The sequence below is a fragment of the Cavia porcellus genome, unplaced genomic scaffold (genome assembly GCF_034190915.1).
Source record: "Cavia porcellus strain 051 isolate PalLab524CR breed Dunkin Hartley unplaced genomic scaffold, mCavPor4.1 scaffold_29, whole genome shotgun sequence".
In the NCBI taxonomy this organism is placed as follows: Eukaryota; Metazoa; Chordata; class Mammalia; order Rodentia; family Caviidae; genus Cavia; species Cavia porcellus.
Genome location: NW_026947512.1, coordinates 49,362,439 through 49,380,923, shown reverse-complemented (window position 1 = coordinate 49,380,923; position 18,485 = coordinate 49,362,439). Strand labels below are relative to the sequence as shown.

At 46.2% G+C, this 18,485-nt stretch overlaps 1 protein-coding gene and 1 long non-coding RNA gene across 7 annotated transcripts in view; one reads left to right on the top strand and one right to left on the bottom strand.

Moving 5' to 3' along the window:
- Ikbkb (inhibitor of nuclear factor kappa B kinase subunit beta) overlaps positions 1 to 9,140 on the bottom strand; it is a 44,372-nt gene extending 35,232 nt beyond the window's left edge. For 2 of the 5 annotated variants that reach the window (XM_063239914.1, XM_063239917.1), the window contains exons 1-2: positions 8,841 to 8,989; positions 8,573 to 8,695 (exon numbers count right to left, since the gene is read on the bottom strand). In XM_063239914.1, coding sequence (XP_063095984.1) covers positions 8,573 to 8,695; positions 8,841 to 8,945 — 228 coding nt within the window. In that variant the 5' untranslated portion in view covers positions 8,946 to 8,989. The other 3 variants (XM_063239916.1, XM_063239918.1, XM_063239915.1) reach the window with 3 other exon arrangements.
- Positions 8,949 to 17,749, top strand: LOC106026440 (uncharacterized). Of its 2 annotated transcripts, XR_001200070.3 has the most exons (6): positions 8,949 to 9,086; positions 10,374 to 10,528; positions 11,821 to 11,898; positions 12,481 to 12,569; positions 13,591 to 13,706; positions 14,649 to 17,749. It is a non-coding gene; the product is annotated as an uncharacterized LOC106026440 (long non-coding RNA). The 2 variants fall into 2 exon arrangements; XR_010044472.1 differs by lacking the exon at positions 14,649 to 17,749 and having other exon boundaries at positions 13,591 to 14,414.
- The last annotated feature ends 736 nt before the right edge of the window (positions 17,750 to 18,485 follow it).

Sequence of the window (18,485 nt, the reverse complement as noted above, 5' to 3'; positions counted from 1 at the left end):
CCCATAGAGGTTGCAGTTTTTCTCTCTGAGCCCTATCTCACTTTGTATTATGTTAAATCATATGACACTGCTAATTTTGGCCACTTTTTATGTTTAGTTCTGGGGATTGAATTCAGGGCTTTTACATTGAGCTGCATTACCAGTCTTTCTTTTATTTTTTATTTTGACAAGAGTCATGCTAAATCACTATGTTGCCCAGGCTGGACTCTAATTTGAAATCCTCCTGCATCAGCCTCTCATGGTGTTGAGATTATAGGCATGTGCTACCAGGCCTGGCTGGCCATTTTGATCTGTCCAAACTAACATCACATTGAGCACCTTCAGTGTTTCATTTAAGAGTTGTATCTCTAGAGAGAACAGACAGGATGTAGGCCAGCTCAGATTCCAACTCCACCTTCTACTAGCTCCATGACCTGGACAAGCCATGAAGTCTGACTCACTGTCTTCTCCATAAAAAGGTAACAATGACAACCATCTGCCAGGCTGCCGTGGAGATGAGCACTAGCAGTGTCAGCCCTTAACAGGAGTCTGATTATCCACATCACAATGCGGGTATCCTGCTCTTAGGATCCCCTGGAGCCTGGCTCCCCACTGCCTTCCTAGCCCTCTCCCATGGCTCATACATCCAGATCAGACCATCCGCCCCATCACACAGCACAGGACCTCACCTCCTCTGCTTCTGCAAGAGGTGGTTCTTCCACTGCACTCATACTAGTTAGCTCTTCCCTATGGGCGACAGGTTTCCATCCTCCTCTTTTCTTTCCCAAATTACATACATGTTCATCTCTATGAGCTTTGCCCTTTACACCAGGAAGTAGCACACACACATACACGCGCACACACACACACATACACCCCACTGTGGTTTCTTGAAGGATGAGAAGGGAATCAACTTTTCTGTGATTAATTAGCTGAGGCACTGATTCCTGAGGATTAATGCCTCTTTGTCAGTGCAACGAGAAGCCAATGGGGACCCTGGGGCATGTGGAGGGCTGAGGCTGTATGCTGGTGTCAACACAGTGAGTGGCTCTGGCTCAAGCACTCCAGCCATCACCACTAAGCCACTGTCCTCTCCTTAGTCCCATGAGCTACCAGGATGGCTGAGGGACAGCACTGTCCCCAACCACAATTGAGCAAAGTGCTACTAAGCAAGCTATTCTGTGTCATTGTCCCTGAAGCCCCGCACAAAGCGTTAGATCTGGGATGTTTCACAGCCAATTGGATAGCAGGGTAACTACCAAAATTCTACAGATCTCACACTTTTGTGATACATGACCTTCATGCCCATCGGCAAAAGGCAAACAACTGCACCTTCAAAATCAGCCATATTTGACACAGACAATAATGTTGGCCCCCTTTAAAGATGTCCTGTCAGACCATCTTCCCAAGCTTCTCATTTTATGAAAAGGTGGGACTTAAAAAGACATTTGGACGGGCTGGGGATTTAGCTCAGCGGCATAAGCACTTGCCTTACAAACGCGCAGTCATGAGTTTGATCCCTGGTGCCAATAAAAAAAAAAAAAAAAAGAAAGAAAGACATTCAGAGAGGGACACACAGCTACACTAAAGTTCACCACAGTCTTAAGTTAACAAACTGGCCATAACCCCTCCAGGACCAAGGCCATCCATGAACCAGGGCAATCTCCAACCACAAGCAGAAGTTGTCTAGTAAGACCACTGCCTCTCCAGTCATTAACCACATATTCCTAAAACACACATTCATGAAGTCAGAGCTCTGGAACTGAGGCAGGAGCATCTTTGGACCATGACACTGTTAATACCAGAAAAGAAATACAACACCTTTAAAATTCTCAAACGCCGATTTTATCAAAACCCAATATAGCTTTAAGCTAAGATGCAATGATCACACATGTCTACTTCTTTTGTTTTTAACAGTTCTATAATGATGTTAATTCATGCAATATACAATGAATTCATTGAAAACATGCAATTCAATGGTTTGGGGGATACTCACAGTTGTGCAACAAAAACCACAATCAATAGTAGAACATGTTCACTATCCTGCAAAGAAACTCATCCCCATTAGCAGCTACTTCATTTTCCTGAGCTCTTCTACCCCTCTGTACCCACCAATCAATGGGCCTGTCTGTTCTGGATGTTTCACATAAATATAGTCATAGAGCATGTGGGCTTTTCTTACACAACACAGTGTTTCAAAGGTCTTTATGCTGCAACTGCACATCCATGTCTGAGACACCAGCAGCCTCCAGGGTGCAGGCTGCAGCACTGATATGACTAACCAGGTCTCCCAGGGGAAGGGAGACAACAGTTAAGCTATACAAGTGTAGCTGATTTTGAAGGTCTTAACATTTAAAATTCTTTGCTTTTTATATAAGAAAACATAACACTTGTATATAAATGTGAGTGGACCAAGAATTTAGCTCAGCGACATAAGCACCTGCCTTGCAAGCCCGATCATGAGTTCGATCCCTGGTACTGATTTAAAAAAAAAAAAAAAAAAAAAAAATATATATATATATATATATATATATATATATAAATGTGAGTAACCTGTAAGGTATAAAAAGGCAGGGAGTGAGGGGACACACACCTCAGACTTCCCATAGCTCCCAAGGGTGCTTTAACAGAGATGCTTTAGCAGAGGCACCAGAATGCTGTGTGCCTGGGAAACAAAAAGCCCAGCCCTGGAAGATAACCTCTTAAGAGGCCAGAGAAACATGCAGGAGGCAAAAGCTCCATCTAGACCCTTATCCTGAAAATTCAGTCCTATGCAACCAGAACAGGCCACAGTGGTACAAGCAGCAATCATTCCTTCTCAGATTCTTACCCACTAGATGAGTGCTTAAGAAAGAAGCTGCAAGGCTGGGCCCTGAGAGATTTGGGGGTGGGGTCCAGCTGGGAAGCTGCAGCTTCCTCCTGTTATGGAGAGGTGATAAAACACTTTCCCTCAGCACTGACCCCCTTCCAAGAGGACCAGTGACTTCAACCTTCCTCCCTATGATGCGAGCACCCAGGGTGCCTCTGATCTCATTTACAGGAGCCAGTAGCATGGTCCTGAGAGAAAGGCAGCATTCCCTCCTCCTGTGCCTGGCAAGTACAGGGTGTGCAGGACACTATTTAGGCTTTGGGTTCAATCATAATGGAAATGACTCTACCCTTCCAATGCCAATGAACATGAAAGGTGGCCTCTGACCCATCGTGAGCCTCAGATGAAATACACCATGATCACTTCCTTTTTCTAGTCCAATATAAATGTTGCTCTACCCACTTGTCTTCTCTCCTCTGTTTCCTGTCTGGTTATCTAAAGGTTATGTCCCTTCAAGATGCCACTGAAGTCCCATTTTGCCTCTGAGCATTTGAAAGAGAGACCATGTACAGAGTATCTAGAACACCTGGTGCTCTGTGCTTTCTGTAAGCAGTGACCAGTTTTCACTGCCATACAACTTAGAGCTTACATCTAGACTTGCTCAATATACTCCCATTCGTTCAATGAGAAGGTAAGTATGTGAAGGACAAAATCTTCTCTTTTACTCCTGTCTCCCAAACAAAGCTCAGGCGCATGCCCAATAAATTACTAGTACACCACGTTGGCAGTGCGTGCCTATAGTCCCAGCACTCCAAAAGGCTCAGGCAGGCAGCCTGTAAGTTTGGATCGAGCCTGGCAACTTAGCAACTTAAGCTCCATCTCAAAATAAAAAGTAAAAAAGGGTGGGGAATATAGCTTAACATGAGGAGGTACAATCTCCAGGACTGGAAAAGAGCTCATAGTGAATGGACAGGTGGATGAGATCTGAACACAGAGATAAGCAGAAGTACACTGATACCCAGGAAAAGTCAGTACAACTTCATACGAAGGACAACTCACAGCACCTTGCTTTGCAATAGCAAGCGCATCTGTCACACTCTACCTTCAGCATGATCCCAGGCAGCACTTGCTGGCCACTATCAAGTGCGCAGAGACAGCCACCGCCATGACACCTCCCAGGATGCCTCCAGAGAGGAGCTGCCCCATGTCCTGCTGGTCATGGTGGGGATCCACAGTAGAGAAGATCAGTATCTTAGAACCTCACAATGCATGTGGGAAATTGTGATCCAAAGTCAAGGATGCGGCCAGGGGCAGAATGGGGATCTGAACCAAGGTCTGTGTGAAAGTGAGCCCTACCCTCACTCCTAAAACAGCTGCCAGCTGGGATTACTGCCCTTACCTCCTCCTTCTTTCATATATAACGAGGACTTATTGAACACATTGGCTGGGCTATGTCAAGGAATAGTCTGCGCTGAGGCTCGGCCTGGGGATGTAAGGGTTTATAGACTGAGGAGGGACTGTCACTGCCCTTGCCGTGTAGAATCAGGGAAACCAGAGAGAATGGGGCTGTAGTCAGTTTCATGCCACCCTTTCTTACCAGGAAACACAGACAATACTATTATCCAAACTGCTTGGGACCAACTATTTCAGATTTTGGATTTTTTTTTCAGATTTAGGGATATTTACATATGCATAATGAGCTACCTTGGGACAGGATCCACGTTTAATCACTCAATTCATTTTCATTTCACAACACCTTACACATGTAGTCTGACAGTAATTTTGTACATATTTACAGTGCACCTGCATTCTGCCTATGACACGCCAGAAAGCCAAATGTGGAAGAGTCCACTTGGGGTGCCACATGGTGCTCACACTGTTCTGGATTCTGGAGCATTTCTGGATTAGAATATACGACCCACACCCATCCTGGAGTTCTCTGTTTAACAAGGAAGACTTCCATATCTTGCCTTCCAAAGGGCTTTTCCATCAGTACTTCAACAACTGACAGAATGACTGAAGAGGAAAAAGGAGCACTTACAAAACACTGGGAATGTTCTGGGGGGTGTCCCTAACCTTGGTTCCCCAGCTGGAGATGTCATGGGGGGAATGTGGGACTTGAAAAGATGCAAGTTCCAACGTAAGCTTCTTTATTTACTAAGCTCATGTTCCAAAACCTTGCATGCCTCAGTTTCTTCAGTTATAAAATAGGAACGGACAATACTTTCTTTGATGAGAGTCACTGTAAAAACTGGAGGCAAACCATGAAGGAGATGCATCTTCCCAGCAATGGCTTAGCAGTATGCTTGCCTGGCATGCACAAGGCTCTGGGTTCCATCCCCAGCAGTGGACAATAAAACCATGTAAGATACTGAGCCCAATGCTGGAATAGAGTAGGCTCGCAGTAAGTAAGTCTGAATGTCAGGCCTTATTTTTCTGACTGAGGATACCAATGCATATGTTCTCCCAAGTAATTTTTCCTGTGAGAACTACAAATAGTCTCTCACGTGCAGATGAGATAAAGAACAAGGCAAATGTGTGTTAAGCATGCAGTTATGTGTTTGCACATGCACTTTTTCTTGACAAGGACTAGGTAAACAATACCTTCCCTGAATCCAAGAGGCTCTGTACAGACAATGTGCCTTCTGCTCACCTTTTGATCTTGGATGCTGACTAAAGACTTTCCCAAACCCCAAGTCAGCCTTAGGGCTCCCCAAACTCAGGAACAACCCATGGCAAAGTGCAGAAAGGCAGAGCGCGTCCTGAACTGAACAGCATCATCAGCACTGTGAAGTCTCTGTCTGTATTCCACAACCCTTTCCCTCCCCTTCCTCAGTTCCTATCCTGCTACCTAAACCCATGCACTTTTCCCCTCTTCCCCTTTCTGGGACTATTCTCAAAGCTTTGTAACTGTCTCTCCACATTACTGGGCGGTGCCAGTGATGTAGGTTGCACTGAGAGCCAATTGTTAAACAGGAGTTTGACAAGAATGGATGGTTCTAGCGCCAATGAGAATTAAGTTACTCGGTGGATATGGTCAGCATTGAAAATCAGTGTTTCAGGAATTTTTGCAATGCCACACCCAGTGCCTGGGCCCCTTCTTATCTGTCCTTGCTGTAAGAACCAACCTCCCTTCACTGCCTCCCTGCCTCCACCACCTCCCTGCCTCTAGACCAGGGGAAAACCTCAGCTTACACTGCCAACAAGTCCTGAAGGGTGACTTTCACCTTCTATCTTGAGACATGGCTCCCCTGCCCACTCTAGGCCCTCCAGCCCTTCAACCCTGCCCACTCGCAGTGCCAATTTCTCGTGGACAAAGCTCTACCCCAGAATAAGATCTCACTGCACTAGGTCCTCTACTCAGTCACACTGACAAGTGGGAGTGACCCTTTATAACTGGTTGATTAGTAGTTTTTTCTCTTCTTCAAAATACAGTAGATAAATAGTTATGGATGCTGTGTGATTTTGTCACCTAACACATTTATAGAATCTCTGATCTAGGGGAATCAAAGAAACCCAAGTCCAATGCAGCCCTGGCTCACAGGGACCAAGAGACCTCCTCCTCCACACAGCCATCAAGACAATGGCCAAGAGACACCAACTGAGCCAAGACAAGGTGTTCAAGGGAGGGAAGGTCTACGGAGGGCATTGGAGGACACCTCGCAGGTCCTGATGAGTAGGAAGAATTTGTCCAACACATCAAGGACGGGGAGGCTTGTCCACACCGGGACCCACAAGAAAGGCAGTGCTGGACAGAGGCAGGATACAGATCAGCTGTGGATGGGCCTCAAATGACAGGAGTCCAGCTTTTGCCTTTTCAAAAGGACAAATCAAAGCTTAGAAAAGCACAAGGAAGCAGTAACTCTAGGACTAATCTACACACACAGGCCCCTACCTATAAAGCCAAACATGAAATTCTACCTGCTGATCTCCTTCCAAGCCCAGGCTACTCTGAGCTAGAGATGGGAGGCACAGGGCACACAGGGACACAATCTTTAGAAGGAAATGTCTCTGGCTAAGATGACTTTCAGACCACTAAGCATGAGGTTTATGTGCGGCCACAGATGGAGCTAGCCCTTCTGTCTTTACTCGGACCCTGGCTGTCCTCTGACCAGGATAAACATGAGATGGCCAGGTCCCCAAGGCCTTCTCAGCCACAGGGTGCCAGAAATTCCACTTCCTGAGCTGGGTGTGTGAGCGTTAGCACATGGAGCCACATGCAGCCATCCAACCCTTATCTCTACACTGCTCCAGGGGTCTCCACATACACTTGGGGCTGACAGCCTCAAGCATGGCCCCAGGCACCAGCCCTTTCTGCTGTGCCCAGGCTGAGGCCAGGAATCTGCCAGTCGCTCAAGCCAAGGTGTTCAACAGCGCTTGACTAAAATTAGTGCTACCGTCCATGATTTGAATTGGTGGATCTGAATTTCACATCATGAACTTCATTTCTGCTATTTGATGACTGAGGGTTTCCTAGAGCAATAGTCTCCAAATTGGGCATGTGTTCTCCAAGTATTACCCCAGGCTGGAATCCAAAATAATAAGGTAAAAGCAAGCTCCCATGTGGCACTCTCCCCCATCACTCATCGTGGGCCCCAGGCCACACCCAGCACTCAAGTTCCAGGGAAAAGGAAGCCTCCCATAGCAGGAAGCTGGACATGGCTCGTGGAACTGTGACAGGTTACACACCCTGTGTAGGTAGATTACAGATCACATCGTGCAAATAATTTGCACAATGACTCAGGTCTTAAAAGAGATTCCTGCAGAGAATGTCAGACCCTCTTATTCCCGCACAAACCAAATACAGGGGACATGACACCTCTAATGTTAGGAAGTTGTGTGAGACACAGATCAAACACAGCAAGATTCTAATCAGGTCCAAAAAGAACTCAGTCCCAATTATTCAAAAATCAGAGAAATTATCTATCATGTGAATTTTCACCCTCTCCCCATTACAGTACTAGGGAATGAACCCTAGACCTTTTCACTAAACTACACCCTATCTATTTTGTTTTTTGCAGACAAGGTCTAGCTAAGTTGCCTAGGCAGGGCTCCAGTTTGGAATCCTCCTGCCTCAGCCTTTTGAATAGTAGGAACTGAAGGTGTGAACACACACAGCTGTCCATTAGCTTTAAAAATTGATCAATCTCACTTTCATGAGGATCTGGGTATTATATGCTATACAACGGTACAAGCAACACTGGGAGGGACTGTAATTAGCAAGTATTTAAAATATTTTAAGTAAATTTTAAAATGTTTTGTAAAATACTTAATTATTCTTTTACGTTTTTCTCTCTGGCTTTATGACTTTATGACATGTATCAGGCTTTATGACATGTATCAGTACACAACGTATTTATGCATGATTTTTTTTTTTTTTTTGAAATAGGATCTCACTGTGTAGTTCACACTGGCATTGAGTTCACTGCGTAGCCCAGACTGGTCTTGGACTCACAGGGATCCTCCTGCTTCAGCCTCCCAAGTGCTGGGATGCCAGGAGTGCACCACCAAGCCCAGCTAGTGCACAATCTTCTGATGTAAGCAAAAATCTATGACCTAAAATATGTAATTGAGACTGAGAAGTTAGTTTTTTTTTTTTACTATTTCGGCGCCATACTTTGAAAAGCCTCGAGTCAATTTAGCAAGCCTGAGGTCCCCTCCCAGTTCCTTTTCTGAGCTCTCTACCAGAGCTTGCTCCAACAGCAGCGCAGGGGCGCCTGTCCACCAAGGGCATAAGGCTGTGCTGCAGCCTGGGCCTGACCCCCGCCGGTCCGCAGCGCCTACCTGGTTATGCCAGCGGATGACGTTTCCAAAACCCCCGGTCCCCAGCCGCTCCTTCATTTCCCAGGCCCCACATGTCTGCGTGGGCAGGGATGGTGACCAGCTCATGCTGTCGTTTGCTAAACTCTGTAAGTGGGGTGGGTGAGAGAAAAGTCAGGAAAAGCCACCTCAGCGCCCCACGAGGGAGCTGAGCTTTCTTTCCTCCGGGAAGGCGCGGATCGGGCGCTGCCAGCCAGGGGTGAACTCCGCCCCCGGGGCCGTAGGTAGTCACCCCGGAAGGGCCCCAGCTCACGCCCCACGGCCACGCGCGTCCGCGGCGCGCAGGTGCTGACCACGGCCCCTCCCGAGAGGCGCCCGCGCCCAGAACCCCACTCATGGGCCCCTGGCTCTCGGGCGCCGCCAGGCGGGAGGGCACGCGGCGCGGCGGAACTCACTGTGGCGGCGAATCGGACCGAGCCGGCAGGCCCGAGCCGGCAGGCCCGAGCCTCCTCCTTCGAGGCGGCAGCCGCGCTTCCGGGTATGACGTCACGGGCACATGCCCGCCCTTAAAGGGGCCGCCGGGACGAGGGTGCCGCGAGGGGCCGCCCGGCCTGCGCCCTGCGTGGAGTGGGAGGCGAAGACACCGTCGCTCCAAGCTGGGAGCTGGCCCTCGAGTGGGGCCTGCAGGCTCAGGATCTAGGCCCCACGGGGCGGGATGCAGCATGGGGATTTCCTGCTGCCGGAGCTCGCCCCACGCCCCGTTCCGGACGCGGAATTCCCCGTGCGGCGTGGGGGCGGCTTGACGGGGCGGTGCTCGGGCGTTCCTATGCACCCGGGGTCGGTGGTCGCAGTGAGGGTCACAGACGGTGGCCCAGCTCTGCGGGAGAGCGCAGGGTCCAAAGCGTGGGCCAAGAGTTTGAGCGGAGACCCAGCTGCAGAGCAGCCAGAGGCTTCCTCTTTTGTGCGTGGAGCGTTTGATGCAGACGTGCTGATCTTATGGTGGCGAACAAATATGCACTAGTCCTGTGGTTACAAAAATATTTCTTTACGGTACAAATACATTTTCTAGAAGACATTTTTGTAAGTTTCTCAAAAGGGTTCACTAGATAAGTTTTTCCTGGCGCGCTGCCGTGTCTTTACAAATTAGGGCACAGTTTAGACCCACGCGGGAGCTCCAAGAGGCTTCTCTCCTGTTCATTTCAAGGCGCTGACCAGAGCTGCATGAGTGGGCTTGGCCATCGGCAGGGAGGATTGGTCACAACCCGCACCTCAAAAGTGATAGCTCCTACTCCTTATCCTGAAAGAAAAGAAAGACAAAAATGGAGTAGAGTGAGCTAGGTGTGGTGGTTTATGCCCAGCACTGGGAGGCTGAGGCAGGAGGATCGTTGCGAGTTTGAGACCAGCCTGGGCTATAAAGTGAGCTCAAGGCCAGCATGAACTGCATAGCGAGACCCCCGTCTCAAAAAAAAAAAAAAAAAGAAAAAGAAAAAGAAAAAAAGAGTAGAGTCAGGCTAAATTGGAGTCCCAGCTCCAGCAGAGTAGGGAAGTCCCCGACAGCTGTGTGAGCCCCACAGGCCTCTCCTGCACTGCTATGAACAGCAAGGACTTCCCCAGCTGTGTTTCTCAGGTGTGTGTGTGTGTGTATGTGTGTGTGTGTAAAAAAAAGTATTAAAAGAAACCTGGAGGCTATACAATCTAGTATTTGTGAATTGCTTACTTTGTACCAGGCATTATCTTAAGCTATTTAGATTTCTTCATTCAATCCTCAGGACAAGCCTACAAATTGAACCCTATCGCGTCACCAATATTACCTCCATTTTTCCAGGAAGAAGACTGTCGAAAAGAAAGGTCAGGCCTTTATCTCTCCATCGCAGAGCTACTAACTGGATGAACTGAATTTCAAACCCAAGCAAACAGTTTTCAGACCTGTCTTAATATCTGGGTGGAAGCACTATGCTGAGCAGTTCACCAAGAGACAAGGTTAAGTTCTAAATCTAGATCTTAGTTTGGGCTGTCTGTATGTTAGGACTAGTTACTTAATCAATCCAAACATCTGTTTCCTCTTAAAATGTAGGCAGTGTTAGGTTACATTACATGCAATTGTCATTATTTTAGAAATCAGTTAAAATGTCAGTAAGGAGGATTAGCAGTTTCATCTGGGTAGGACCAACAGTAGCAGGACAGGAAGTTAGAGGAGGCTGTTGATGAGTATGGTGTCAAAAGTAAGTGCCAGTCCTGGTGCACAACAGCATTGTTGGGGATTGAACCCAAGGCTTCATGCACACTAACCACATACTGTACCACTGACCCACAGCCCTAACTCCTGCTTGGCGTTTCTTCATCACTCTGTAGTCACAGACAAAGCACACACACTCAGCCTCGAAGTACTAGGAAAGAGAAATGAATCCGTTAGTCAGAAAACACAATAGCAGAGTGTAACTGATCTGTGTTTGTTTACTAATTTTGAAATATTATTGAGTACCCATACGTGCTGAACACTGTAGAATCTTTCCTATTTGATGTCTTTAAAAGTTTTTCTTTAATCATATCACCTCTGAAAATCACTGTTCTAAAAAACTTAACAAAGCACCCACCAAAAGGCCAGAGACTTACTCTACACCACTGTAACTTGAGTTCTCATTTTGTTCAGCTCAAAATAACTTGGCTTTCAATTGAACATAACTCTCTCTGATAAGATTGTGTGTTAATAGGCACTTTAAAAAACAATTAGTGATGGCCCAGAAAGGAGTCTCTGAATTTTATCATATTCTAACCAGGATATTTACCATTTTAAGCCCCTTTCCCACCAGATAAGACCATATCTAGATCTTCGTTGCATCTGATTTCTGTCCTGTTCCAGAGATGTGAACAGACTGTTGACAAATATTTTTCAGATGCACAAAAAAATGTTCATTTTTCATCATACTTTGAAGCTGAGTGTGCTACTCAGCTGTGACCTTCAGATAATTAAGAAATACTGAACATCTAAACTCTAAGCATCACCAATCCCAGGCATCCAAGCAGCATAATTCACATGATAGGCACAGAGAATCTTACTGGGAAACTGGATCAGGTGAGACAAGGCCCAGGCACTATTCATTGGGCCCTAATTTACTCTGTTGCAGAGACAGTGCAGGGCCAGGATAAGGATAAAGTCTAAGCATCACTAACTTCAAAATGAAATCTTGTTCCTACAGAAAGTCAGAGATCACTATCCTCTTTCTCAGTCTTGAAGGTTATCCACTGATTACATGTGCTCTCTCCCCTAACAGGAGCCAGGCAAAGCAGCACTAGCTTCTGTCCGCAAGGAAGGAACCGTTCGTTGCCTGCACCCATACCAAAGATAGGAGGTAAACAGAACAGGACAGTCTATCCCCAGCCCCAAACTCAGCTGGGGGCCCGTGATTTCAGTAATTCTTTCCTTACCTTTCCAAGAAAGTTTTATCCTAATCCTGCAGAGAGAGGACTATAAGTCAGGTCTTGCTCCTTCAACAAATGTTCCTGCACCGGGAAAGTTGGAAGAGCTTATTGGAGCACAAGAAATCTGCCTTTCTTTCCAGGGAGTTGAGGAGAGAAGGTGCGGGCCAGTGGAGTGTCATGGTGACGGTGAGCCTCCACCCAGCCCTTGTCAGCTCAGGGCAGAGCAGTGCAGAGCTGTGCAGAGGGCTGTGCAGAGCCATGCCGAGGGCCGTGCTGAGCCATGCCGAGGGCCATGCTGAGGGCCATGCTGAAGGTGGCCGCTTCTCAGGGGGCACGCAGCCAATGGCGAAACTTGTAGAGGAGTGAGGTCCCATGGGCCTTGGCCCTCAAACAGGATCAAATACTGACTGGAAGCCAAGGATTCCTCTGTTGCTCTCCCTGAGGGAATCATAGCTTGGGAGAGGAAGGCACTTGAGACTCTCCTTTCACTTTTACACGTGTTTTTATTTCAGTAATTCAAATCAAAGAGGAAGAAATCTCCAAAGGACAAGTACCCACCCCCCAGCTGGAGAGGAGGCTTCTGAGTTTACCAGCCTGGCAGGTGTGTTTCTTAACTTAGCTCGGTTCTGAGTGCTTGCACCTGCTCCCTACGAGCAGCTTCTGTGCACTGCGGCGTATCTAGTGCTGAGCACACCATGAGTGGTCAATTATGCTTTTACCAGATGAATAATGGAATTGGTTAATGCAAAAATTGGTGTTCTGTGCTCCAGCTTTTGGTTATACGTGATCTCTCGAGTTTGAGAGACATGGCTTCCAACCAAGCATCCCCCACCCCCTTTTTTCCCGTCTTTTTGAGACAGAGTTTCACTATGCAATTCAGGCTGGCTTTGAGCTCACTTTACATAGCCCAGCAATGATCCTCCTGCCTCAGCCTCCCGAGTGCTGAGACTACAGGCGTGTACCACCACACCAGGCGAGAATCCCTTTTTTAAATTTGTGGTGTCACTGGGCCTCAATTTTGTTTTGTAAAATAGGAGCTAATAAAACCTACTTATGGCTGTAATATATATGTGTATATATCTCACAGACCCAGGTGTTTATTAAGCCTTTTTTGAATAGTAATCATTAAAGTTGTTACTTTATTGCATGCACATGTGTGTGCATATGTGTATTTGTATATGTATGTTCATGTGTATGTACACATGTGTGTATGTGTGGTGCTGGGGGCACTAAGTTTGAACGCAGAGCTTTGTGCAGGAAGCATTTGTCATGGAGCTGCACTGCCAGCTCTGTAGAAATCTGTGATCAGTTGAGATCCCCATACTTTGGGATGGAAGCAAGATGTGCTTGGGTGGCCCTCCCTCCCCTTGAAGAACGATCCCGCTACTACCTCCTACCTCACCAGGACCTTGAAGAGACCCGGCTGATGTGGGGGAAGAGCAGTTTGTTTTTCCCTCCCCTCTAACTTCATTTCCTACTTTTGCTGAATTCTTAGCTGCCCTTGCTAAATGGATCCTCCTCCCTCTGCAGCTGGTTTATTTTGTCACCACTTTGTTCTGATTGTTTGTAGCACTCATCCTTCATTTTAATACTGTATTTGTTCTTTATTTATTGCCCCCTAGTACTGTCAACTACCTACTGGATATTTTGTGCCCAACTGCCTAAGCCTCACTTCTTGCTGCCTCTCACAATAGCAACAATGTTCATTGCTGCATAGTAGGTATCTCCTGTGGTTCGGGTAAGTGTGGCCTACAGACTCACGGTGTTAAAGACCTAGTCCCCACTATTCTTTAAAAAAAATTATTTAGCTATTTCTTATGTTTATTTTAATTAAGGGAAAAACTTAAAAAATTAGGATATATAGTAGTAACTCTTTTTGATCTCCTATTAACTTGTTTTGAAGTCCTGTAATACTCCCAAGATCTTGTTTTGACTGATTAGACTCTGTTCCATTCTGTGCGACAGTAGCAAGTTTGAAGGTATAGGCAACTAATTTGAAGGCAATAAGATTCACAAAGATGCCCATTCTGGTTTGACTATTGTCTCCTTTGGAAGTCCTGCAATGTTCACAATGCCTAAGTTTTATTGGTCTTGTTCTCCACTGTTTTGTCCAACTTTATAATATCTAATGAGATAGACAATTCCTTTTAAGGAAACAAGAGACAATGTTGATAACCATTGTTGATGACCTTGTACTCTGTTCTACATCATGTGCTATGTCTATCCTTGGTTTGGACTTACAGCTTTGTTTTGCCATATTTGACTTTATTATCTCCCCCCCAAGAGAGTAATGAGAACTGAGGAGTAATAAAATCCAAAATGTGTAAATTTTGTTATAAAAAAGAGAGGGAGGGAAAAAAAAAAGAGCTCTAACGGATATAACAACAAGTGTGTTTAGGGATGTTAAATAGCTGACTATATTAATGTTTTTGGATCATTGAACACAGCTGTTTGCAGTCTCTCCGTTTGAATGTCTACTTTGTATTCTTTGATACTGTGATTTGAGCAACTATTTCCAAGATGATATTATGTAATCTATTAACAGGTGATTTCTTACTGTTATGTTTATTTTTTTTTTGTAGTTCTGTATTATGTGTAACCTTACACTGCTTTGTCTTGTTTTGTGTTTTTCTCTTTTTCCTCTTAAATAAAAAAAAAAAAAAAAAAAAAAAAAAAAAAGACCTAGTCCCCAGTCAGTGACCACAATGGAGACCATGGGACCTCTAAGAGCTGGGCCAACTGAAAGGTTTTCCAGTCACCAAGGCACCAAGAGAAGCCAACTTTTTCCTCTGTTTGTGCTTTCTGGCCAGCATGAAGTGAACAGCTCTGCTCCGTCATGACTCCCTTCCATGTGAGCTGCCTCACCACCTGCCCAGGACAGCAGGGCCAAGGTCCATGATCTGTCATCTCTGAAACCATAAGCCAAAGCAAAAGCTGTTCGTAAAAGTTGTTTATTGCAAGTATTTGGTCACAGTGACACAAAGCTAACAAAATGCTCTGAATTATGTATGGAGCAGTTTGATGAGTTTATGGGTCATTTTGGTATTTAAGATTGGTAGATACTGCCTCTTCTGCCAGAGGGTAGAAGTCACTCTTTTCCCTGATTTCAGCTAATGACCATTCACAGGAGGACTCGGTGTTTGACAGAGTTGAGCAACATCATGGCGAGGTGTGGGGACTGACATTACAGTGCCACAAGCCATCAGAAATAAAACGTCAGAGAACTTCTTTTTAAAGGTCCCTGTCCCACAAGCCCCTCTGTGGCTCCTATCCAGCCCTCTCCTCTGCTGCCCAGCTCCTCAGGCCACATGTGCTTTCACAAACAACAGGTCTCTCCCAGTTTCTTCTGCAGAACAGCTGGCTCTCCTCAGCCCCCAACCACATGCTTCCCTGAGGAGACCACACATTGGTTTGGAATGCCAGGCCTGCTCCTAGGCAGCTTGTTCACAGCTGACAGCTAATATCCTGCCCTTGCAGGGGAGAGGAAGTCTCTCTGGATCAAGATGACACCACTTACCCCAGATCATCTGGGCACTACTTTAACACCTTCCCTTTTTTGTGACCAAAGTCCTGGGCTAAACACCTAGGTGGTATCTGGTTCCTTTCTTTATGGGCCCTGGCCACCACTCTGAAATAAAAAGGGCCCGGTAGTGATTTGATTTGAATTGTACCTCCCTTAGAAGACACTACACTGGCAGATTGCTTTTTGTTATGTCTAATAACTATGAACTGGCAATCTAGGAATTCACAGGGTTGGGTACGCAGGACAACAAGGTGGACAAAATACAGCAAGACTTGGAGGAGTAATTACCTTTTAAAAAATGAACAAATAGAAGATAAATTTATTTACTTATTTTTTAGCAGTTACTGGGAACAGAACCCAAGGCCTTACATATGCTAGGCAAATATTCTTCCACTGAGCTACATCCTTAGCCCTTTTTATTTGGAACAGAGTCTTGCTAATTTTCCCAGGAGGAAGGCAGATAATTCCTGGGCACGAAAAAGATATATCAGAGGGTATTTAAATGCAGAGACAATCTATTTCACACAGACAAATATAATTTATATACCATGAAATTTACCAATTTTAAGTGTATAATTTAATACTTTTTTGTTTGTTTTTTGTAATGTGGCTGTTGAACCAAAGGTTACTCTATCACTGAGCTACATCTCTAGCCCTTTTTATTTTTTCTTACAAGGCAGCGCCTCCCTAAGCTACCTAAGATGCCTCAAATTCATTGCCCTCCTGCGTCAGCCTCCTGAGTAGCTGGGATTATAGGTGTTCACCGATGCCCTGTGTACTACTTTAATGAGTGTGTGTGTGTGTGTGTGTGAGAGAGAGAGAGAGAAAGAGAGAGAGAGAGAGAGAGAGAGAGAGAGAGAGACGGAGACAGAGACAGAGACAGAGACAGAGTGAAAGAGAGAAATAGCGTTGGAAGAGTCAGGAGAATCCTCCAGAGACACCCTCCCTCACACTCTTAACCCCACCCCTGTCAGCACTGGATCTGTGGTCACTGTACTTTTGTAACTTGGCTAGTTTTATTTTGTCCTCCTATCTACAATTTCTAGAGAAACATTAAGCTGGGTTGGACTAGATTTCTCATGCCATGGAGTCAGAGGCCAAAGATGACCAAATGGCTGACCCATGCAGGAGTGGCCCAGATCAGCTGCCCCAAGAGAGCACGGGGCTGATCTCCTGAGGTGGGAAGAACTGCTGGTCACTAAGACTGCAGAGCCCATGCCAAGAATCAGGGACTCAGGGGAGAGAGAGAGAGAGAGAGAGAGAGAGAAACAAACCAGCCCCCAGAAGGCCAGTGAAGACGGGCGAGTTAGGTAAAGGCTGGGCAGTGGTGTGACTCCACTGCGAGCCCAGTTCCATCCTGAGCTGAGCTGGCTCCTCAGTGCTTCCTCTTATCAGTGCTTTCAGTCCCACCTACCTGCCTGTCCCCATTTCTCCTTTCTGGAAGAGGTTACGGTGACTCCCAGGCTTGCAGAAGATCAAAATGTGATACCCTGAATGACACTGTAGAAAACCAGCATATGTCACCTCAAAACATCCTCTTTGGAATAGGAATTATTTTGAGATAAAGCAGCCAAAGAAGCTCTGAAAACAAAATCAAAGTTTACCTTTTCATAAGAGAAATCAGCATTACACGAACGATCTGCATCTTTGGGCACATCTCCCTCTGCTCACCCAGGCAGAGGAGAGAACAGTAAGTCACCAGACTATTGATGATAAGGACACCAACAGGACCCATGTAACTCACCGTGCCCTGTTCCCACGCTTTCCCCACCACCCCTGGGAACTGTCTGACCCAGACCCGCTGTGTTTCAGCTGGAGATGGACCAGAAGCCGGAACTCTCAGCCACCTTTCTAGGTTTACTCATTTCTCTGGGTGTCTTCTACTATGCACAAGGCATATAGACTAAAGCTTCTATTTGTTTTTCTCTTTTTAATCTGTGTTTTGTTACAAGGTGTGCCACTCAGAGACACAGAAAGGACAGAAAGAAAATTGTTTTTCTTCCTATACAGCTTTGGTGACCCAGATGGAACCTTGGGATGCTCTGGAACCTACTGGGAGAACCTTGGGAAAACCAGAATAGAGCAAAAGAGTCTCTTGGGTCTCTGTCCTGTAGCACCCTGTCATGCAAAGCAGGTGCACACTTCTTCGTGTCCTTTCTGCCCCAAATTCATATTGGCAGAAGACAATATTTGTAAGAATTAAAAATTTTTTGTAATGTGCCCATGATTAAATTCAGTTTTAGGGTAACTATTGGTTATTCATCTTTTCCCTCCAGGAATAGTGATTGCTTTCTGTTTTGTTAACCTTTGTGTGCTAAAAAAGCTGGGCTTTGATTTCCACCTGTCTGGGTATCCAGCTTACCAGGACGACCTGTACAGGCAGCTAGCCATGAGGCTGACACATCCAGGAGCATGACCAGACACAAATATGGTTTGTGCCCCTCATTGGCAACTGGTCTCCTACCAGCTATTTCCAGAGTCACAGTTTCCTAAGACTTTCCATCTCTGGCTGACTTAGGGAGTCACACTAGATTTTTGGACAGCTATGTCTTTTGAATCTTCTGTGGAAGGTTCCATAAACGTTCCATAAGAGACTTATTAATTCGAAGTCATCAGAGGCATATTACTTTTGGCCTTGACTCAGGCCTTGACGCCTGCTTCCCAAACCTCTGCTAACTCCATGCTTCACCAACACTGTCCACCTCCTCACCACTGGCACAATTCACTGCGGTGCCTGGGGCTTTTCCAGGACACTAAACCTCCCCGCAGTGCCTCCCCCAGGCCTCTCGCTGCCTTCCCGTTAGCTCTCTCTCTTTGCCCTGTTCAAGCCCCACTTCCTCCGTGCCTCTGCCCATGCCGCCAGGCTTTCCCCTCTCTCTCCCACCCTGCGTCCCTTAACATGGGCATCCCGTTCTCCACAGAAGCAACTACTCGATGTTAAAAAGACGCAAAGTGACTGGAATCAGGCTGGGTGTTTCAGTCACACTGGTGACC